This window comes from Vicugna pacos, chromosome 25 (genome assembly GCF_048564905.1).
Source record: "Vicugna pacos chromosome 25, VicPac4, whole genome shotgun sequence".
Lineage (NCBI taxonomy): Eukaryota > Metazoa > Chordata > Mammalia > Artiodactyla > Camelidae > Vicugna > Vicugna pacos.
Window position 1 is genome coordinate 9,994,542 of NC_133011.1, and position 23,214 is coordinate 10,017,755.

Consider the following 23,214-nt stretch of genomic DNA (forward strand, 5'->3'; position numbering starts at 1 on the left):
ACTTCTTAGAAAGATGATGAAATTAACACAAAGAAGCAATAAGATCTAAAAACCTGGACAGAGATTCCCACATTAGTGAGACACTGGATAATTTGCAAATTTTAAATCAACCAAGAAACACTGACTGAGAGGAACTCTTTTAATGATAGGAGCTCTCAAAAAGTTCAACAACAACAAAAAAAGTGATTATAAGGCTGTCTGAGAGATTAAAAATTTCCATCCTTTTCTACTTATAAGAGCATTTTCCCCCCTTAGTTTGAAAACTCCAGATGCCAATACCCAGCGCTGTGGCCAGAGCAGATGGAGCAGAGTTTCTCCTGAGAACCCTGAGCTCTGGGTGAGGCGTTTCCTGGTGGACTCCTCACTTCTTATTTTTTTTTTTCCTATTTGTTTTTAAATGGAGTTCCTGGGGAATGAACCTCCTGCATGCTAAGCATGAGCTTCGACCACTGAGCTCTACCCTCCCCTGGCTTCCTTACTTCTTCTCTTCTTCCCCACCAGTCCTCTCCTTACTAAATCTTTATTAAATGTCTTTCTTTTTGTTGCTGCTTTACTGATTTTGTCAAATCACTTCCACCAGCATTCAAAACCAGCACTGGCCAAGGTCATTTCAGGTCATATTTTCCCAAATGATGCCATGTTTTTCAAAATAAAGTAAGAGAGAGAGTGTCTGCATAACATGAGAACCTTTTTATGAAACGTGTTCCCTCTTTTGCAAGGGTGATAATTCCATGGGGGGAAGGCCCTCGTCTTGTTTTCTGCAATGTATGTGGCATATATGCAAACTCACTTCATAATCGTTAGCATGGAGACTTGCGGGTGGGGAAAGCTGTTGGGAAAGTGTTCACCCAACTACTGTGCAACTATTAAGTAAGCATTTTGTATATTTTAGCTCACTTAATCTTCACAACAAACCCTGAAGGGTCTCTATTTTATAGATAAAGACACTGAAGCTCAGAGAAGGTAAGTGTCTTGCCCCAGGTCACACAGCCAGTGAGGTGCAAACCTGAGGCTTGCCTTCAGGTCTGACTGGAGCCCGTGCTCTCAGCCACAAGGCTACGCTGCACTCCTTCCTTTATCTGCCAAGAGGATGCACAAGGCATCCTGAATGTAGATACAGGCCAGGCCTGAAGTGACCCCTTAAGCGTGGTGATCATTTGTGAAAAGGCCAGTTTCTAAAGGAGTATTTCACGAAGACAGGAGAAAACAAACCAAGAGAGAATGAAAATTCAAAAGATATTACATTGTCAGCTTGAAAGGGCTTATTTAACAGGTCTAAAAGAGGTTACATTTAGAACATTCTGTATCACAAAAGGTGAATGGAAAACACATGACTTCTAGAAATTCTATTTACTGTGTTTAAAAAAATATGTGCGGCCCTGAGAAATAATGAGGTAAATCTATACTTGCTGACCTAGAATAATCTATAAGATTACTATTTTAAGAGGAATAAAATCAACGTACAGAAGGAAGAGCTTTTTTCTTTTGTTATCAAGGACATTAGTGGGGTAGTTGGTGAAGTCTGAATAATGTCTCCAGATTAGATAGCATTATTGTATCAATGTTAATTGCCTTAATTTAATAACTACACTGTGGTTACAGAAGAAAAGGTCTTGGATACACACAGAAGTATTTAAGGGTAAAGTGGCTTGTATGTGCAACACAAGCCTCTCAAAAATTATATATATATATATGTACAGAAATGTATATATACATTCATAACACAAACACAGACATGGGGACGTGAGAGAATGATAAAGCAAATGTAAAATGTTAACATTTGGGAAATCTGGATGAAGAGTACACAGTAATTTTTGCCTTGTTTTGCATCTTTTCTGAAATCCAGAAACTCTTTCAGAATAAAAAGGTTTTAAAAATCAGATACAGAAAAGTGCACAGAGTAAGTTTCAATTTGTGTCGAACAAACAGCCAGGTACACCCACTAGAATACACAGGATGGTTTCTGAGAAATGCACAAGCTGCTTCTAACAGTGTTTTCTTCTAGAAGCTTGGGAACCTGAAGTAGAAGGGAATGCACCTTTCATTGTATACTCTTTAGACAGGTTGTATTTTTATAACATTTTGTGTCTATATCATTCCTCACTGCCCCCCTTTCTTTTTCAATAGAGGGATTGTACTGGGGATCGAACCCAGGACCTCATGCATGCCAAGCACACGCTCTATCACTGAGCTACTATCCTTCCCCTCTTTTAAACCTTTGAATATTTGAATGCCAATGTTGCTTTCTCTCCACTCCCTCTTTTTGTGAGAGAGAAGTTTTGCTGTGCACAGCACTTTTCAGGAGTCAAGCAATGGGCCAGGACCTCTGTATTGCAAGCGTCATGGGGCCAGAGCAGACCTCAGGGAATCCCTGGTGCCTTAGTGTGGCCTCCGGGAAGAACAGAGCTGGAAATGCCAGTAGATGTCTCTGATATCTCCTGAGAGCTTTCACATACGTGGTTCATTTCATCCCTTTGCTCAGTGCTAATCCAAATGGTACTTGACTTCTGCAGTCAAAGCCAACACAGGGCACCAGGAGATGAATGTAAGCAGAGCATTTTCAAACCAAATGCAGAGACTACATGTTGTATGACTCCATTTTCCAGAGCAGGCAAATTTATAAAGACAGAAATCACTGTCTAAAGACAGGGGCTGGGGGAGGAGAGACAGAGGGAGTGACTGGTTACAGGTATACAGTTTCTTTTTGGGGTGGTAAAGATTACATTACAGTGATGGTGGCACAATCCTGTAAATATACTGAAAATCACTGAGTATATATATTAAATGGGTGAGCTTTTTATCTCAATAAATCTGTTTTAAAAAATCTAAATACATACCATTTTGCAAATACTGCTCCAACTGGTCCCTTCTCTCATCAGCCATAGATGTGGTCATCGCGAGATAGTGCTTTGGGGGAAAGGGTGGCAGGCTATTTCCAAAGACCCGCCTCAGCTGAAAGATGCAGAACACACACAGTTAAGGTGAAGAGCCTACAAGTCAAGGGTGGTGAGCTACCCACGCCTCCTCTTAGGGCAACTCTCACTCTGGCACTTAATTTAAAATTAACCCTTCCTGGTGGCCAAAAGGAGAAAAAGGGGACACCTTGATTTTCTCAAGGAGGAATTTATTTCAGTATAGGTTTCTAGAGCACCATTAGACACATCCCAGACTGACGACTCCAGTGTGAGTGTGGCAGATTTGGGGTACATTTTAATTTTTCACTTGTTTTTACCAAACTGCCCACTGGTCACATCATACAATATTCTTTTAATTCAGTCTCCAATAGAATCTGTGATATCAAGGATGATAGTTGGGAATTTAATTCCCCCACCCCACCTCCACCAAATCTGAACACAGCAGCAGGTGTTTACAGCTGTGCTAATTCAGTAGCCACTGGCAGTGCGGCCGGCCCGAAGTGAGCTGTGCTTAAGTGTGAAAAACAATCCAGATTCTGAAGACTTGGTACAAAGGGAAGGTAAAACATTTCACTAACAATTTTTCTATTGATTACATGTCAAAATGGCAATATTTTGAATATACTGAATTGAATTAAATAAAATATATTACTGAAATGAACTCCACCGGCTTCTTTTTATACTTTATAACATGACTACCAGAAAATTTTAAAATACATACGTGGCTCACATTATATTTCTCATGGACAGTGCTGGTTTCTAGAATTCCTACAAGGCTGACATATGATCCCAATGGAAACCCAGCCAGGCCTCTCCCTTCTCCCCACACACATATGACCCAAGGCCACGGTGGAAATGACTTTTATGTCAGCTAATAGTGAATTCTTCGGAAATGATCTTTAAATTGAAGTAACTGAAAGTGCGTCTTCCTTCAGTCCAGCCCTGCATTTACAGGGACAGCTTGAGGACCAGGCACAGCATCATTCTCTTTAAAATAAGAGAAGGGAAACCTGGAAGGAATCCAGTCAGGTTTTAACATGGTACTTTGTAGCAGGAGGGCTCAGTGGCTCAAAGAGAATGAAAGCAGCGGCTTAAAGAGAAATGAGAATGCAAACAGGTAAGAACTTGAACGCCATGGCCTTTGCCACAAACACAGTTGCGTGTGTGGTTAATATTTACCTCGCATAGGCCCTCTCTTCAAAACACGTCAAGAATCTGTTCACTTCTCTCCACCCCCACGGCCATCACCCTGGTCCAAACCACTGTCATCTCTTCCAGGTTGCTGCAGTAGCCTTCCAACAAACTTCTCTGCCTCTGCCCTTGAGCCCCTTCTGTCTATTTCTAATAAAGAATCTAAGGTGGTACCTCAAAAATGTTAAGTCAGATCATTCTACTGCCTGCATGGCTTCCCATCTCACTCAACTACAAGCCCAAACCCTTCCAGTGGCCCAGAACCATGTCACCCGATAAGGTGTCCATCAGCCACCTGTGACTACTTAAATTAAAATAAAATGTAAAATTCAGTGTCTCAGTCATACTAGCTCTATTTCAAATATTCAGCAGCCACCAGAAATGCGGCAAGTTGCTACTGAATTGGACAAAGAGGATATAGAGTGTTTCCACCAGCACAGAAAGTTCTACTGGACAGTGTTGATCTACCACCGAGAAAGGTTATTAACTGCCTGCCTGTAGGTAAAACACAGCTCCCGAATGTGTTTTGTTTGGTCTGCTAAGTTGTTTGTTTGATTTACAGGGAATTTGAATTTGATATCAATATTTTTTTTGTGATATTAAATATAAAAAGTTATGTCCTAGAGGGAACATGAAATGGTACAGCCATTTTGGAAGATAGTTTGGCAGTTTCTTACAAAGCTAAACATAGTTTCATCATATAATCCAGCAATCTCACTTCCGGTTATTTACGGAACAGATTTGAAAACTATATTCACAAAACCAGCATCCAATATTTATAGATGCTTTATTCATAACCACCAAAAACTGAAAGCAACCAAGGTGTCCTTCAATGTGTGAATGAATAAGCAAACTGGTGTATTCCTACTATGGAATATTACTCGGCAATAAAAAGAAGTGAGCTGTCAAGCCACAAAAAGACATGGAGGAACACGAAATACATTGATAAGTGAAAAGCCTGTCTGGAAAAAGCAAAATTGTAGAGTGAGAAAAAATCGTCACCAGGAGCTTGGGATGGGGGTGTTGAACTGGTGAAGCACATGGAATTTTTTTAGGGCAATGGGACTATTCTGTGCGATATTGTCATCGCAGACACATGATGCTATGCTTCCGTCAAACCTACTGAACTTTACACCACAACCTTAATCTGTATGACTATTTTAAAAATCGTACAGAAAGTTGAGGAAAACCCAGGATGGAGTGCAGAATGTAAGAAAACATTACAGGCAAAAGAAACTCTACGTAAGCACTGTGCTCTAGTTGGTAAAGTTGCTTCCTGCACAGGTACAGGTTAATAGTTCTCATACCACTATATGCGTGCACAGAATTGAACAATTAAGTAAACCAACGGCAGGTGGTAGGACTCAGATTTTTCACTGTTGGAATGAGGGTTTTCAGGTAAGTAAGGGGAACAGGCTAGGAGCCACGTGGTAATGAATGATAGTTGGAGACACTGCTGTGAATTTATGTTTCGCTTAATAGGGATACAGATGGCTACACACAGAAGTATTTATAGACATGCAGATACACACAGTGTACTCCCTAGCTCTGTCAGCTGAGGGCCTAGAAGCCACAGCACTGCACTGGTGAGGAGCACACCAGTGCCCAGACTTTGATTTCTAATACTGTTCCCCAATAAAAGCAACTAGAGCTCCATGGAGAATGGTGGACTCCAGGACCGAGGCAGGAAACGTACAAGACGAGTCTGGAGCATCTGCAGCACCTGAAAATAAGAAAGTGCCCCCAAACAAGCCAAGAAAGTCAACACCAGGGGCAGGTCAAAGAAACGCAGCAGCAAACCAAAAGAGCTCCCACAGGCCAAAGCTGGAGTAATCTGAACAATAAGATAAAGTCTTAGTGACATCCAACCCAAAGTAGAAAGTAAATGTCCAGGAGTCCACACAGATATAAATTATTGAATAAACAAATAAACTAGAGAACAGACAAATCCCTAGTACAGAAGAATCCCAAATAATGTATGCAGGTACTTATCTCACAGAGAGATGGAGCATAAACCCTCACTCTTCTAAGTGTGGGCTGCGCATAGTGACTTCCTTCCAAAGAAGTCACTAAGAAAAGGGAGGTGGGGAAGTTACTTTACACGGAGAAACCTGACAAACACTACCTCGGCCAGATGACCAAGGGCAAACAGTGTTAAGTCCCCTCCATAGCAGGTACCCTGGACGTGATGTGATTAGAATGGCACTTGGTCTTGGCGATCATCCTCTCAAAGCCATAACCCCAGTCTGGCTCTGGTCATGTGAAACACATCAGACAAATTCCAACAGAGGGGCATTCTGCAAACTACCTGACCAGTAATCCTCAAAACAGCCACAGTCACTAAAAACAAGGGAAGTCTGAGAAACTGTCACATTCGAGAGGAGCCTGAAGAGACAGGACAATTAAATGTGATGTGCGACCTGGATGGGAGCTTGGGACAGAAATAGGACATTAGGTAAACACTCAAGAAGTCTGAGTGAGTGATGGGCTATAGTTAATAATAGTGTATCAATACTGGTTAATTAACTATAACAAAAGTACCATATAAATGGAAAACTACAGGGGAACCTGTGTGCAGGGTAGACGGGAACTCTCTGTACTATCTTGGCAATTTGTTTTTAAAGATTGGTTCCCCCAAAAAAGTTCATTAAAAAAAGAAAAAGAAAAACTGATGTTCTGGCTTCTCTTGAGAAATCAGGTCTGGAATCACCTAGTTCACATTTTCTCAGGCAACTGTCTCCTTCAGAGACCTAAGCTGTTCCCACCACGCCCCGCTGCCTCACAGCTGACCCACATCTTGCATTTAAATTTAAATTACCTGCATAACCCCGGTGTCCAATTAGTTTGCAATCTTTCCTCTAAATCTAATAGTATAAAATATGATTGCAACAATTCCATTTCTTCAAATGCAAGGAAATTTTCCTGCTATGCCAGAGACTGTCCAGAGCCACCTCGCTCTCCACACCCCACCCCCGCTGAAACATCATCACAGGCAGGGCTGCTCAAACAACTTGGGATTTATGCACCCTATGCCGGCTAATTTCATCAAGCAGGAGCAGGAATTTATCTTCTTCGCATGCAGTTATTTCTTGATTAACTAAGTGATCTTTAAAAGGTAATTGTCTTCCTTGGCACATGTTCATAAATTCCTCAGGTGCTCCCGGATTGGTTAAAATCACAGTGGCCTTGAGCCAGCAGGGCTGCCTGGTCACCCATCAGGAGGGGAGTATCTGGGAGAAACCCTAAGGGAAAAGTCAACAAGGATTAAGGTCCTGATACCCATACCAGAGCCAAAACTCTCCCAGCAGGTTTTACGACCTGAGCTGACTTCTTGAAGAATCCTCCCCGCCCCGACCCCGCCCTTTCTGTAGCACAGGACTAAGAGGGAAGAGAAACTTGCAACAACCTGAGCGGTTGAGCCAGCCAAAGTCAATTACCAACTCCACAAGTTCTCTAACTCTCCTGAAATACAGCCCTTTCAGTTGGTCTCGGATAGCACATAGTTTAGCTATTAAAACCACAAGCATACGAAGAATTATCTGGTATTAGCATTTAGCCCCATCACTCTTTCCAAAAATTTTTCAAGAGATCAAAAGGAAAATATCTCTTCTGTTCATTATGAGGTGTTTTTGTTTGGTTGTTTTTAAAGACCATGTTCATATAATATATGTTCTTAATCCCAGCACAATCTCCTGCCCCGAATTCTCCATCGTACAGTTCTGCATTTTAACATGAAGAGGACTTTACCGGCCAGTTGAAAATATCACCTCCTTCCCTGCCCTACTCACTCACAGCCCCCATCCCTATCCCACAGTGGTGACCTGGGACAAGTGCAACTGTGGACACAAAGGATGTTTTTTCTACAGTCTCTGTTTCTAATGTTGACTCATTTGTCTCACCTCAGCAAGGCCCACTGTAATAAGAACCTCAGATTTTCCAGATAAAGGGCCACAAGCTCAAAGCAATCTGGACTGCCAAAGAATAGTCCCGCGAGGCAGATGAGCATCATTGCCATTAACATTGTCATCCTTCCGCCTTGACGACAAGATTACTTGACGATAAGAGTAACCTGAAGCTCAGGGAGATGAAGTGACTTAAGCCAAGATCCTACTCATTACTGAGTAGCAGAACTCAGAGTCTTTTCACTGCTTTTCCTCCTCCTCCACCAGCACCACCGAATCTCTACTGAGCATCTACTAAAGTAGGATTCTGTGCTGGCTCGGCTATGCCTACAGCCTTCATTCATCCCTTCAAGTATTGGGATTTTGCAACTAAATAAACAGGGGAAACCAAATCTACAAACCAAAAAAGGGAACATGACAAGGTCTGAACATAAAGTGGCACAGGAATCAGAGAAAGGCTTCTTGTGCAATCAAGGGGGACTTCCCGGAGGAGGTGAGGCTTGAGGTGAGCCTTGAGAAAGGGCTAGTCCCTAACCCATGGCCAAAGAGCAGTGATCTTCCCAGGAAGGGGAGGTGAGCCAGGCAGAGGCAATGGGCCAGTTTGATGAGAACCAAGGGTCTGAGTTGGGGGAAGAGCAGACATCGGGTGGAAGGAGGGAAGGAGCTGGGCTGGGTCAGCAGACGGCTGAGAGGAAGATGGAACTGGTGCATAGCCTTCCTCTTCGACTGAAGGATCTTTCCCAAGCTTCCCTGGCCAATCCGCATTGCCACGACTGATGCTGGCAGAGTGCTAGCAAAGAAGGAAGCATCCTTTCCACAGAGTCCAGCCTCACTTACACTGGACGGCCAGAAGGAGCCAGATTTCTTTAAGTCCATTTGAGGGAGGTGGTGCAGGCAAGGGCAGAAATCAGACTGGTTTTATTCATCTAAAAGCACAGAAAGAAGTCAGGTCAGGCAGTTCACAGGGCAGAAAGACAGGCAGTTTTCAGCAGGAGCAGAGCAAGCTGCCACCGCCTGAACTTAGGGGAGCCTAACAGGGGACAGGGCTGCAGGCAATGACTTCAGAGAGGGCAGGTGGATAAAATCCTGCTCCCAGAACTCTAATGACAGAAAGCAGATCTTGGTTGTCTTGGGCCAGAGGTGGATCAAAGGCAGAGGGGACAAGGGAACTTTATGATTTCAGGAACTGTTCTCTGTCTTGATTATGGCAGTGTTAATCGTATACATTTACCAAAAGTTCATCACACTGAACACGGAAAGTCAGGGAATTTTATTAGGTATGCCCAAATAGAGTAAAAGCCTGTTAGTTTAGGACACAGTTGTTTTTCTCATACAATTTATTTTGTCAACTTTGGTAAGAAACCACAAAATGTAATAGGTCAGAGCAGGTTCTAGAGATCAAATCTTGACTCCAACACTTACTAGCAGTATGACTTGAGGCAGGTTGTGCCTCAATTTTCTCATCTGTTGAATGGGGCTAATTATAACCCTTGCTCTTAAGACTTGTAAAAACTAAACATGATATTACATGTCAAGCTCTTGGCACCCATCTCAGCACAGAGTAACTGTTAGCTGTTGTTTTAAATAAATAATACCAATAGCCACCCAGATCTAAACAGTTTCTTTAAAATGAAGTTGTTCCTACAGAAAAGGGAAACAATGATACCTGTAAGGTAGCTAGAAACTGGATAAAGAAATCTCTATTTCAGAATTTTGAAAAACCTGGGACAATTATGAAGTATTTGTGGATATCTATTGTATACCCTCCAGGGGCCCCTGGGCTGTGGCAGTTCAGCTTGTAAGAGTCCACTGCAGGGAACAACAAATGGTTTCTTTTTCATGGCTTCCAACATAAAAGATCAAGAGTAAAAGAACTGGCTTTCTGTCTCCACTTCTGGACCTCCTAGAATTTGATAGGTCCAAGTTTTTCTGAAAACCAGCATTATCCTGAGTCTGTTGGTTCACGAGGGTCAGAAGCCTCTGAGTGAGTAAATGTTTACTGAGCGTGTAACCTGTGCACCAGGTTCTGTGAGAAACTGGTCCCTCATCTTCACAAGTGCCCTGTGAAGTTGACATCCATAACCACCAACTTGATTATTTCTGAGAGAAAATCAAAGGTCAGAGAAGAGGTGAGGTGCAGGGGGAGGAAGTGGGCAGTCCTCCCTGCTCCTCTCTGCTCCTCCCTGCCATCCTCTACTTTTCCCCCATGATGGCCACCGCCCCAGGGCCATCTCACATATAGGAAGACAGATGAGGGCGGGAGATGAACGTCGAATTCCTCTTCCAAATACCTAAAACACCTGTACCTTCTCTTCCTTCGAGATCCCCATCTGCCTGCTTCTGTAGCCCTCCCAACTCCCCAGACACATTTCGATTACAACTAGCTTGTCAACTTTCAGAAGTCAGAATCCATGCCCCTTTTATTCGGTCGTTGGCAATCATTCCTGAGGACCTGCTGGGTCACAGGCACCATGTTAGGTGCTAGCAGTTCAAAGACAACCACAAAAATTAGGTAACAACCACATTAAACCTGTTTTTGTTTACTTCCAAGAATTGTCATCATACCTTGAAAATAGATTTTTCCAACACTATGATGTATGAGCAAAAACTCTGACTGGAGTGATTTTTAAAAAGTTTTTAATTAATTTATTATTGTATTATTTAATTATTTTATTTTGAGGGGAGGTAATTAGTTTTATTTATTTTTAGAGGAGATACTGGGGATTGAACCAGGACCTAGTGCCAGCTAAGCGCATGTGCTCTAGTGTTTGAGCTATACCTTCCTCCCTGGAGTGATGTTTTAATTGTGGAAAAATGGAACTGAGCTGCCCATCAACAGAAGATAGTGTTAAAGGAAACGTGATGTATCTATTCACTAGAAACCAGAGATTGCCTGAAAGGACTCTCCCAAAAATGTTAATTGCTGTTACCTAGGTAAGCTTCTCTTTTTCTTTCTAACTTTAGGTATGGACTCATTATAATCAGGATACAAAATCTAAAAATTAAAAAATTAAAAATTAAAAAGAAAACACTGCACGAGGGTGAAGTTCACTTGCAAACTTCCATGTATTCCTCTAACCCAGCTTGAAGACTTGCAACACTTCTTTCTTAGGAAAATAAAGCCCATTAAAGCAGGATAAGAAATCAGTCTGCCTCCAGGAAGAAAATGCTATCAGGACATCAGAGTGAGAAACTAGAGTGGGAAATGGCCCCCTGTCTTGATAAGTAGTCTGTTTGCTGGGTTTCCAGCCAGCTGGTATTTGAAGCCTATGAATACCCTCGTTTGAAAACAAAAATAAAGACATACCTTTTTAAAAGGGGCAGACAAATTCTGGGAGAAAGGAGATTAAATACCCATGTAGAAGATTCCTAAGAATGCACCTTGATCTAGACTTGGTCTGCTCATTTTGAACAGGGACATCATACTGCGGGAACAGCTGGTGTTGAAATGGAGCGCATGTGGGGCTGGTGGGGATCATGGGGCTGGTACCGGTTGGGATAATCACCTGCACCCTGTTCCCTCATCTCACAGCTGTTGGTGATTAGAAGCAGCAACATGTAGTCATTGCGCTGAATACCAAGCAATTCACACTTAGTCCTCACCACGACCCTGATTAGAGCCTGATGCCCTCAAAAGGTTCAGTGTCCCGAGTCAGGAGCCAAGAGACCACTGGGCACACTTTTCTTCACCTGCCTCAGGTGGGCGGGCTGGTACCAGACTCGGATCCGCTCACCTGTTCGTTCCAACGATGCAGCTGGCTGTAGCGCACCCTGCAGAACAGGAACCCGTCCAGGTACACGGAGTACAGCTGCAAACACAGACATCGCGTCTGGATTAGCCGAGGGAGGTGAGCCCCCACCCCTCACCCCGCCATGTCACTGGCCTCCTCTCTGCCCAGCCCGACCCCAACCCACCACGTAGCGGCCCCCCAGCCCGTCCGGCCGCTGCTGGGACACCGGGATGCAGAAGTGCATCTTCATGGCTCGGGCGGTGGCCCCGGAACAGCGCTGGGAGCCAGACTCGTGGCTGCTGCGGGCGGTCGGCGAGTCCCGGCTCTGCGATCAGCCAGGGAGCCGGACCTGCGGCGGCGGCGGCGCGGTCCTCGGCTCTGAGCCCCGAGGCGGTGGGTGCCGCGGACTGGCCGCGCGGTCCGGGGCGGGGCGCGCTCCCGCCGGCCCCTCGCTCCGCGGTCCGCAGGTGGGGCCGGGGCCGCGCCGCGCCGCCTCCTGGTCCCCGCCCCGCTCCAGCTGCGCCGCTCAGGTCCCAGGAAGGGAGGGAGGCGGAGCGCATCCACCGCCAAGGGCCCGCCCGCCGCCCGCCGCCAGCCTGCGCCCGCCCGAGGCCCGGCTCCCAGGTGCGAGGCAGGAATTCCCTGGGACGGAATTCAGTGCAGAAGACCCTAGAGAGTGCCAGAGCCTCCCTCGGCTAGGGGTTGCACCCTGAGGTCTATGGATTCCTGGGGGCTCTTTGCGGGGAAAACTGTAAGTGAGTGGTGGGGGTGAATGAAATTCTTCTGGGGAGAAGGCCCAGGATCTCATCGGATTTTCAGAGGGTTCCTTGAACTCACTAAAGTTAAAAATCGTTGTGCATGTATGTACCGTCCACCTGCCAAAGGAGTCAGTCATTTACTACACTCCACCTCTCCCCAAAAGCTCAGGTCAGGCTTCCCGCTGAGGGTTAGGAGGTGGCGGTGGGGTGGGGTGCACAGCAGAGGAGAAATGGCCCCAGGGCCCCATTCTGATCTCTGTGGCCTGCAGAATGTTCCAGCCCCACTTCCGTTGGGTCCATCATGAGAGACAGAGACAGATCACACTCAGACTAACCCTCAAACTCAAAATGTTGACATTTTCTGCAAGTAGGTGCCCTGACAGGGTTGAAAAAAATGTGTCCCATTACCTGCCAACACTGCATGCAGTTACTGTGAATTAAGGTTTTCAAATATATATGTACATCTAGTAATTACCCCTATGACTGGAACAATTATATTAGGTTTTGTTTTATGTATTAACGTTTGTTGAACGTAACGCTTAAGGTAGGCCACAGTGTTTGTAACTGTACTTTAGTATTTTTTTAAATACTAAATATTTTTCCTTTAAAAAAAATACCCTTTTTTGGGGGGTGAGGCCGGGGATTTAGCTCAGTGGTAGAGTGTATGCTTAACATGCACGAGGTTCAATCCCCAGTATCTCCATTAAAAAAGAGAAAATAATACTTTTTTTCTCTGTTAATATACCAGAAACCTCATCAAATGGAAATGGCTTCGGCCTCTCTTGATCCCCCAGAAGCTTTGACTTCAAATAGGTGCCGGCACTCAGTTGGTTCATATAAACCCTTTATTCTCTGGACTAACCATCCCACGTTCTTTCAACAGTCTTTCATTTTTCATTGCTGTGGAAAGTAATCCTAATCCTCTTCTTTTAGTTACACCAGGACAGCATTCCCCCACTTTGCTGCGGTCATCAGGCTGGAGGGAAGAGCAGTCATGTGTGCCTGTCACAAGGAGGCCCTGGGCTCTCTACGTCCTCCCTGTGCTTTAACCCTCCCCTAACTCTTCCGGGTGAACATTAAGAACAACATCCTTCCATGTGGAGAAAAGAGAGCCCTCCTACACTGTGAGAGGGAATGTAAATTAGTGCAGCCACTGCAGAAAGTACTATGGATTCCTTAAAAAACTAAAAATAGATTTACCATATGATCCAGCAAACCCACTCCTGGGCATATATCCGGAGAAAACTCTAAATTGAAAGGACGCATGCACCCCAATGTTCATAGCAGCACTGTTTACAATAGCCAAGATGTGGAAGCAGCCTAAATGTCCATCAACAGATGAGTGGATAAAGTTGTGGTATATATATAATGGAATACTACTCAGCCATAAAAAAGAATGAAATAATGCCATTTGCAGCAACATGGATGGACCTAGAGATTATCATACTAAGTGAAGTCAGAGAAAGACAAATATCATATGATATACTTATATGTGGAATGTAAAAAAATAACACAAATGAACTTACAAAACAGGAACAGACTCACTGACATAGAAAACATTCTTAGTAGGGATAAACTGGGAATTTGGAATTAGCAGATACATACTTATTTTTTTGAAAAATGTTTTTAAATTTCTTTGTGTGTGGGTGGGAGGGTAATTAGGTTTATTTATTTTTATACTTTCTTCTTATTTTTTAATGGAGGTTCCGGAGATTGAACCCAGGACCTTGTGCATGCTAAGCACACAGCTGAGCTATACCCTCCCCCTACAGATACACACTTCCATATATAAACTAGATAAACAACAGGGATATATGCAGGGAGCTATGTACAATAGCTTGTAATAACCTGTAATAAAAAAGAATGTTATATATAACTGAATCACTGTGCTGTACACTAGAAACTAATATAACATTGTAAATCAACTATACTTCAATTTAAAAAATAAAGTAAATTAAAAAGAACAACATCCTACCAATGACAGAACAGGCCGAGAGAGTAGAGTAAATTTTCCAGTGTCACAGATCACTTTTCCATAGGCCTGAGTAGTTTCCTCCAGGATTTAATCAGAATCTCGGAAAGTCCTTTAAGATGCAAGTCATCGCTGGGTGAGAGATGAGGGCCTGAAATGGGACTCTGAGACAAGGGAAGGAGATCACTGCTGGACACCCACTCCTTCTCGCACGCTTGCTGGGCGCCCTGCTCTGATGTACATTAGTCTTTTTCATTTCGCCAGTAGCTTTGACCGAGGAACCTTCAACTGTTCTGGTTTTTCATAAAAGGAAATTGAGGCGTAGGGCCTTTGAGTTAGGGAGGCCGTATGTCGTAGTGACTCAGAGAATGGCAGCAGGAACTCACATCCCAGCTCAGCAGCATCCAGTTAGGGGCCTTGGGCAAGTTAGTGGACTCCTCCCTGATCTTAGGTGAAAAGCTTTCAGCTTTTAGCTTTTCATCCCTGATTGTGATGTTAGCTGCGAGCTTATCATAAGTGGCCTTTATTATGTTGGGGCATGTTCCTTCTATACTCACTTTGTTCAGAGTTTTATCATAAATGGGTGTTGAATTTTGTCAGATGATTTTCTTCATCTGTTGAGATGATCATATGATTTTTAATCTTTTATTTTGTTAGTTTGGTATATCACATTGTTTGATTTGAGATATTGAAACATCCTTATGTCCCACGAATAAATCTCACTTGATCATGGTGTATGATCCTTTTAATGTATTGTTGAATCAGTTTGCTAATATTTTGTTGAGAATTTTTACATCTATGTTTATCAGCGATATTGGCCTATTAACTTTCTTGTGGCATCCTTGTCTCTTTTTGGTATGAGGGTAATGCTGGCCTTTTAAAATGAGTTTCAGCGTGTTCCTTCTAGTTTTGAAAAAGTTTGAGAAGAATTTGTATCAATTCTTTTTTAAATGTTTGGTAGAATTTATCAGTTTAGCCATCTGGTCCTGGACTTTTGTTTCTTGAGAGGTTTTTGATCACTGCTTCAGTCTCCTTGATCTGTTCAGATTTTATATTTCTTCATCATTCAGTCCTGGGAAATTGTATATTTCTAGGAATTTATCCCTTTCTTCTAGGTTGTCCAGTTTATTGGCATATAATTGTTCATAGTAGTCTTTTGTGATCCTTTGAATTTCTGTTATCAGTTATAACATTTCCTCTTTTATTTCTGATTTTGAGTCCTTTCTCTTCTTTTCTTGGTTAGTCTAGCCAATGATTGTCAACTTTAAAATATCTTTTTAAAGAACCAACTCTTAGTTTTGTCCATCTTGTCCATCTTTTTCCTATTCTCTATTTGATTTATTTCTGCTCCAATCTTTATGATTTTCTTCAGCTAACTTTGTCCTAGTTTTTTCTTCTTTTAATACTTCCTTGAGGTATAATGTTAGGTCATTTGAGATCTTTTTTTTTTTCTAATCTAGCCATTTATAGCTATAAACTTTCCTCTCAGAACTGCTTTTGCTTCATTCTTTAAGTGTGATGTATTATATTTCCATTTCCATTTGTCTCAAGAATTTTTTAATCTCCCATTTGGTTTCTTCTTTGATCCATCTGTTGTTCAGGAGTGCATTGTTTAATTTCCATGTATTTGTGAATTGTCCATATTTCCTGCTACTGATTTCTAGTTTTATACCATTGTGGTCAGAAGAGGTACTTGATATAATTTCTATCATCTTGAATTTGTTGAAACTTGTTTTATAGCACAACATGATCTGTCCTAGAGATTATTCTGTGTACACTGAGAAGAATGCGTACTCTGCTCTTGTTGGATGGAATAGTCTATATATTTTAGGTCCACTTGGTCTACAGTGTTGTTCAAATTCACTGTTTCTTTATTGACTCTGCCTAGATAATCTACCCATGATTGAGACTGGGGTATTAAAGTCCTCTACTGTTATTCTATTGCTGTTTTTTTCTCATTTTAGTTCTGTTACTATTTCCTTCATATATTTCAGTGCTCTGATGTGGGTTGATAAATATTCATATTTGTTATACGTTCTTGATGAATTGACCCCTTTATCATTATATAATGATCTTCCTTGTCTCTTGTTAACATTTTTAGCTTAAAGTCTATTTTGTCTGATACAAGTATAGCTACCCTGCACTGTGCAAGGTACATTGCTCAAACATGTCCAAGAGATAAGTATAATAATCATCATCATCATCATCATCATCATCATCATCATCATCTAACACTTCTTAAGACCTTACTCTCCCAGACATTGTTCTCAATACTTTACATAAATAAACTCTTTGAATTCTCACAACAGCCACATGAAGTAGACAGTAATATTATCTTCATATGCACATGGGGAAACTGAGGCACAGAGCAGCTGAGAAATTTGCTCCAAATGGCAGAAGTATAAATGGTGGAACTGTGATATGAAGCAAGCAGTCTGCATCTACAGCCCATGCTCTAGGAAGTTACTTTTCAAGGCTGCCTTGTGAAATCTGTGCCATTAATTTACCATCATGCCCTTTGTAGTTTTAAATTCTTAATGTAGTTTTAAGTAAATACATTTAATGGTGCTCAATCTCTGAATCAATTCTATATTGTTTTTGAGGGGTATTTTAATTTACTCTGTGTCTGGAACATGGTAGGCATTCAATAAAAGCTTGACAGTCCCTCAGTCAAGGGCTGTTTACTGAGAGCCTCGTATGTGCTGGGCAATGCAGTGACAGATCAGCACTGTAACCTCACAGAACCTACAGCCTAGTTATAGACCCAAAAAAGAGGCAGTTCTGTGGTGTGATCCATGGTATTACCAAACAAGTAAACCATTTACTGCTTTTAAAACCTTTTAAATGTTATTTGCATATGGCCTCTTACTCACTTTGTATAACCTTTTTGGTCCTTTGATATATGGTACCCACACTCTTTTGAAGGTATGGATGGTGAGGTGGAGCTTTTTGCCTCTCCTGAGTCCTTCACACCCTTGGGCCTCTGGGATGGGCAGCGTAGTAGGGACTAGAGAGCTAGCCCAGTGGTTCCTAATGGATGGTGCTCTCGTGAAAACTACAGAGACCCAACCTATGTGTACATGTGTCCTTTGCTCCTTCTCTTCTTATAACCCAGACTTTGGGCACCAACAGCCAAAGTCATGGACCATATGGACAAAGGGACTTGAGCAAACATGCAAGAGTTTTGGGTTGGTGGGCAGCTTTTCTGAGCAAATATATCAAGGAGCCATAAGAGACAGGGTATGAAGTTAAATATGCTCACCCAATTTTTCTTCATTTGTCAGCATTCCTTTAGTCCTTTGAGGTCCAGACAGATGAGTCAGAAAGGAAAACTGGAGAGTTTGGGCTGTGTGTCTGTCTTTGTCTTGACTTTACCTCTATTGGGCTGTGTTGAGTGCTTTGGGGTCCGCTGGAACTTTGGAAAACAAAGAAAGCTATAGAAAACATAAGGGAGCTGCAACAGTACACCAGTAATGGGGAATTCTGAAATGTTCATGGTTCCTGGCTGATTTTCTGATCTGGAACACCTAAACCCAGAAACTGACCACAAGCAGTTGAATAGCAGCCTCCCCAAATTCACGTATACCTGGAATCTCAGAATGCGACCTTATTTGAAAATAGGGTCTGTGCAGATGCACATAAGGCAAGAACTGAGATGAGAACCTCCTGGATTAGGGTGGCTTATCCACTTAGAGTGTCCTTATAAGGCCCAGAAAAGGACACAGAGACATGCACCCAGCAGAAGGCCATGAGAAGGCAGAGGCAGAGGCAGAGACCGGAGTTTTACTGCCACAAGTCGAAGTTTGCCTGAGGCCACCAGAAACAGGAGGAAGCAAGGAAGCATTTTCCTCTGAAAATAATAGCAAGACTCTCTAACCCTTACGTAGCGCTTACTCCAGGCCAGGCGTGACTCTGCGTGTTTACATACAGGCCCACCTAACCCCCACAACACCCACATGAGCTTGTTGTATCTGCCATTCTTGTTTACAGGGGGCGAAACTGAGGTGCAGGGCATTTCATGCAGCTTGTAAGAGGGGAGTCGGGATGAAACCCAAGCTGTCTGACTCCAGAGCCCTTGCTCTCAGCCACTTCTCCAACCAAAGTAAGTTTTCAGTCCGTCCCTGCTAATGGAAGGAACTCTAGGAAACCAAGGGCCTTCAGATTCAGGCCCTGACATGGGGAAGAGCTCACCCTGTGGAAGTAAAACTGCTGGGAATCAGGCGTTCCAAACCAAGCCCGTCGGAGGCGGGGAAGGGGTGGGGGGGCCGATGCTCGTGCTGCGGAGAAGCTCAGCTCCACTCAGGTGCCTGCGTGGAAGCACCGAGTCAGGGCGGGGATGGAAGGAGGGATGGGACTGACTGGGAGGCCTCGCTGCCTGCTCAGGGGAGGCAGACACCCTGAAATACCAGCACTGCTGGGAGTCCAGGGGCAGAGGCACCCCCCGTGCACAACAGCAGGAAGAGGGGACACTGACCCAGCCAGCACGGAGAGAGACGGGAGGCAGAAGAGGCTTTCTGAGAAGGAAAGCAGGTGCGGGAGGTTTGGTGAGGACCTTTCAGGACAAGAAGTTAAGTGGAAGGCAGAGCAGCAAAGGCCTAAGATGATCAGGGAAAAACAAACAAACAAACAAATCAAGCAACCAAACCAAAACACAACAAGGACTTTATTGTTACAGGGAAATGAAAGGGGTGCTTGAAGAAGTGCACGTCGAGGCTGGAGAGGGAGGAGGTGAGAGGGGAAAGGTGCAGCCGCTGGGCCGAGAAGCTGGGACTTTGTCCCGCAAATGAAGAGCTGCTGAAGGTTTGTGAAGGGGGAGAGGGTGCGGGGGGCACGTTTTAGGTGGAGCACTCTGTGACTGTGCCACTAGGAGGTGAGACCAGCGAGGGAGCCTTTGGCAAAAAGAGATTATAGATCACAGGTCCTGTAAGGTGCATCTCAAAACCTGGGTGCCCAGCTCTAAGAGTTTGGGGTGACACTGGTTGGGACAGTCCCCTCTCGGGTGTTGACACAGTACATAAGTGGATTGAGGACGTGGAGAAGTCTGCAGCAGAGACAGCTGGAACTGGCTCAGGTCTTCCCTGCTCATAGCCTGGGGAGCTGGTGCCCCGGGAAATGCTGTCACTGTGCCAGAGAAGACGGGGCCGTGTCGACAGCGATAGATTTCAAATATGACCGAGCACAGCACGAACGATCCAGTTAGAAACAGCTCCTGTTCTCAAGCAGCCAAGGGGTATCCATTTAAGGCACTGGGAGCTTTTTATTTGACCCCAAATGGCTTGGTAATCCTTTCACAATATATTGCAAGGATTGGCTTGTTAGATTTGGTCCAAATTTTAGACAAATTTGTAGGCTTTCATTTCTCTCTTGGATCTTTTCTTCATGTGTAACGGTTGCTTCTAACAATCGTCCACTGATGTGACCCTGCTCTGTCCGGGTCCAGCAGCTCAACACATGGAGAAAGTGAACTAGGGATTGAATTGTAAGGAAATAAAGGTGCAAGAGCAAACATCCAACAGTTGCTTTATTCATTAATGACGCTCGCCAGACGAAAGGACAGCACGTCACTCTGCCTCATACCTGGCAATACATCAATACTGTTAAATTGTGAAGGAAAAAAAGAAGGGAAAGTTGTAAGACTCAGACTGATGGGCCATGGGAGGTGAGGAAAAGGAGAGGGTGACCCAAGGCTGCCTTGGGGTTTGGGCTGAAGAGACTTGATGGACAATGGGGCCCGCCATCTGGGGAAGCAGCAGGGTAGGGGTAGGGGAGCACAAGATGAGTTTGGATGCGCTGAGCTGGATGTGCTGGAGAGAGAGCCAGTCAGAGGGCTCAGAAATCCAGGCTGGAGAGGAGGGGTGAGACCATGAATGGGAACACAGGTGGAGGTCAACATCACTGGAGAGGATGGGGTGACCTGAGGAAGGCACAGATGGTGAGAAGTGGGCTCATGCTCTGGAAGCTTGGTAACAACCCGTGTAGTCAAGGCAACTAGAAGAATGAATGAAGCTAGAGCTCTAGTCTAGCCAATTTTCCTGAACTGTGATTGTCTGAAAGGATGGGGAATCCTAAGGGCCTGCTAGTTGGCGGAAGGGCCGCCTCTGAGCCCAGGCTCCTCCTCCTGCCCCTCCTCCAAGTTCCGTCCAGGGGAGGAAGCGATCTGCATGCCTCAGATGGATGCGGATCCTAATCGCTGGACCTGTGCAGCAGAGGACGTTCAGCAGGGATGAGATACAACTCAAGACCATCCAGTTTTCTCGGCTCCAACTTGCCGCTCACCACCCAAACTTCTGATTAGTAGCTCAGGTTTCTAGGGGATGGGGCCCTGGAGAACCCAGACAGGAGTGTCCTGTCACCAGAAGTGCCCTCCTCCTGGAAGTTACATAAATCAGAGCCTGGGCATGACTTCCATGTCCTGGGAGCCCGGTTCCTTTCCAAGGACCCCATGTCCTTTCCAAGCCTGGCCAATTCCAGGTACCCAGGCAGGCCCACACAGCCTGACACAGTCTGAGTCCCAGAGGGGGCCAGGCCACAAGCACCCACTTTGGCAATGGTCCCTAGGGGCAACACAGCATTTTGGAGGAGAGACAGATGGTTTTGGTGAGAGGGAAAAAGGACAAAGGACCTTTCCTAGAGAAATGGGATATAAAGTGGAAGGAAAAGGTGAAATTACTGCAGGCCATGTAGATGTCAACCATGGCTGTAACACACACACAGACCCTGCACATCAGGGCTCGGAGGACCACCCGGAGCATTATCCAAGAGCCGCAACGGAAAGAGGTTTGCTGCCCCTCAAAGGTGATGGGAACGTTGTTGAGGAAAACCTTATCCAGGTTGTAGAAGAGTCTGAATGACCATCATCTCACGATGATGATGATGATAAGCATGGCCAGCCCTGCAAGGGTTTCCCCAGCACCAGGCTCCTTTACACAGGCTGTCCTGGCTCAGTATTCACAGTGACCCGAGACGGGTCCTCTCATCCTCGTTGACACTGGGAGAAACAGGCACAGCGAGACAGAGGAACTTTCTTACGACACACACTCCACATCCCTCCTGCATGGCCTCCGCGGGCTGCCTCCACCCCTCAGAGACCCGAAGGCCCCTTCTCTGCTTCGTGGCGTGGCTCCCATCTCACCTTCAGCGTGTGCAGGAGGGTTGTCCATGTCCCCGTCATACAGCAGTTCTCCTCCACAAGACCTTGCATGCCTCCAGGGCAGGGCCACTGGAGAACTGCCAGGCTCAGCCCTGCCTTCGCCCAGCCCTGCCTTTGGATTCACATGGGGAGTTCCAACCAAGAGCAGCGCAGGCGTTATCCGACAAGAAGGAACGGTTCCCCTAAAACTCTGTAAATGACAAGAACACAAGCTGTACTACCTGACGATCCCCAAATCAAGCATCTTCCAAAAAGGAGGTCAAATACTAGGGAGCTCTGACATCTTAAGGGCCCCATTCCTGAGCCTTTTCTCCCCCCAATCCTGCCAGTTTGTTAACATCCACTCGTATCTTTAGCAACATACATTAGCCTCCACCTGTGACCCGTTCCTATGGTGAAAACGTTCACAAACCCAGACATGAGGGTGAGGCCCGGCAGCACCTCCCAGCCCTGACTGCCCTTTGGAATCACCTGGGTAGCTTGTAAATACTGAAGTCTGGCTCCCACCTTCAAGGATCCCAATTTAATTGGTTTGTGATCCATCCTGGGCATCAGGCTTTTAAAACTTCCCAGGTGGGACAGTTACAGGAGGGTGAATAAAAGCAGTTACGGTCAGAGCCCTTCCCATCTCTTTAGAATTCTGAAGGCTGAGTTTGGCTCCAACTTGCTCTCTGAGAGATGACATCTAGTCTCTGAAACGCTGCGTTAAGAACGTCATCCAAGCTGCTTGCTGGGATAAAACTGAAGTCTGGAAAGCATCACCTGGGGTTTTATTCGAAGTCTTTTTCATCCATTTGCCGAATGAAGACTTCTTTCACACGCTGCTAGGGACCTACTGAGGGAGGTGAGTGGACTCAAACCCTGGGCAGAAGCACTGCCAGTGATAAAAATAGTTCACATGGATGAGGACTTACTGTGCGGCAGGCACCGCTCAGAGCGCTTGGCGATATCAATTCTCTCAAGCCTCACAACAACTCTATGAAATAGATACTGTTGTGCCCATTTTATTGATAAGGAAACTGAGATACAGAGAAACTAAACTGAGATACAGAGAAATTAAGTATCTCGCACAAGGTAACACAGCTGTAATATCCCAGGATTTGAAATTTGACTCTCTGGGCTCTTCAGTGGAATGTAAGACAGTAAGACAGTGGCGGGTCATGGCCAGAGTAGAATTTTGAGAAGCGCACATGAGATGCTTCTGGGGATGACCACAGCTTTTAGAAGGTTCCTTGCAGTGGGTGCTGGTTCCGGTTCAGCAGGAACGGCTATGAACCAGTGACGGCTGTTCCATTGCTCCTGGGGAGACCCAGTGACTGAGAGGCTCGGGGGAATTCAGGGTACAATACAATTAGTCTCAAGCTGAGTCATACAGGCAGAAACCTTGTTGCTTCAAGAAGAATTTAGATTTATGTAAAGATTACAGAGTAAGATCTAGCCCTAAGGGCCATAAAGTGGCTTGGGAACAGCACAATCTTTTCCATTTGGGTGTCAAGGGGCACAGCAGGACCTTCCTGAAGCTACCCTGTGACAACAGCTCTCAGAGACAGATGCCGGAGCTGGGAGATCATACATGGAGGCATTTAAATTATTTT

The 23,214-nt window shown here is 44.7% G+C and overlaps 1 protein-coding gene across 3 annotated transcripts in view; it reads right to left on the reverse strand.

The window, feature by feature from the left end:
- SNX31 (sorting nexin 31) overlaps window positions 1–12,255 on the reverse strand; it is a 52,778-nt gene extending 40,523 nt beyond the window's left edge. For all 3 annotated transcript variants that reach the window (XM_072949518.1, XM_072949517.1, XM_006212172.4), the window contains exons 1-3: window positions 11,924–12,255; window positions 11,743–11,817; window positions 2,838–2,952 (exon numbers count right to left, since the gene is read on the reverse strand). In XM_072949518.1, coding sequence (XP_072805619.1) covers window positions 2,838–2,952; window positions 11,743–11,817; window positions 11,924–11,989 — 256 coding nt within the window. In that variant the 5' untranslated portion in view covers window positions 11,990–12,255. The remainder of the gene's footprint in view (window positions 1–2,837; window positions 2,953–11,742; window positions 11,818–11,923) is intronic.
- Window positions 12,256–23,214: the final 10,959 nt, after the last annotated feature.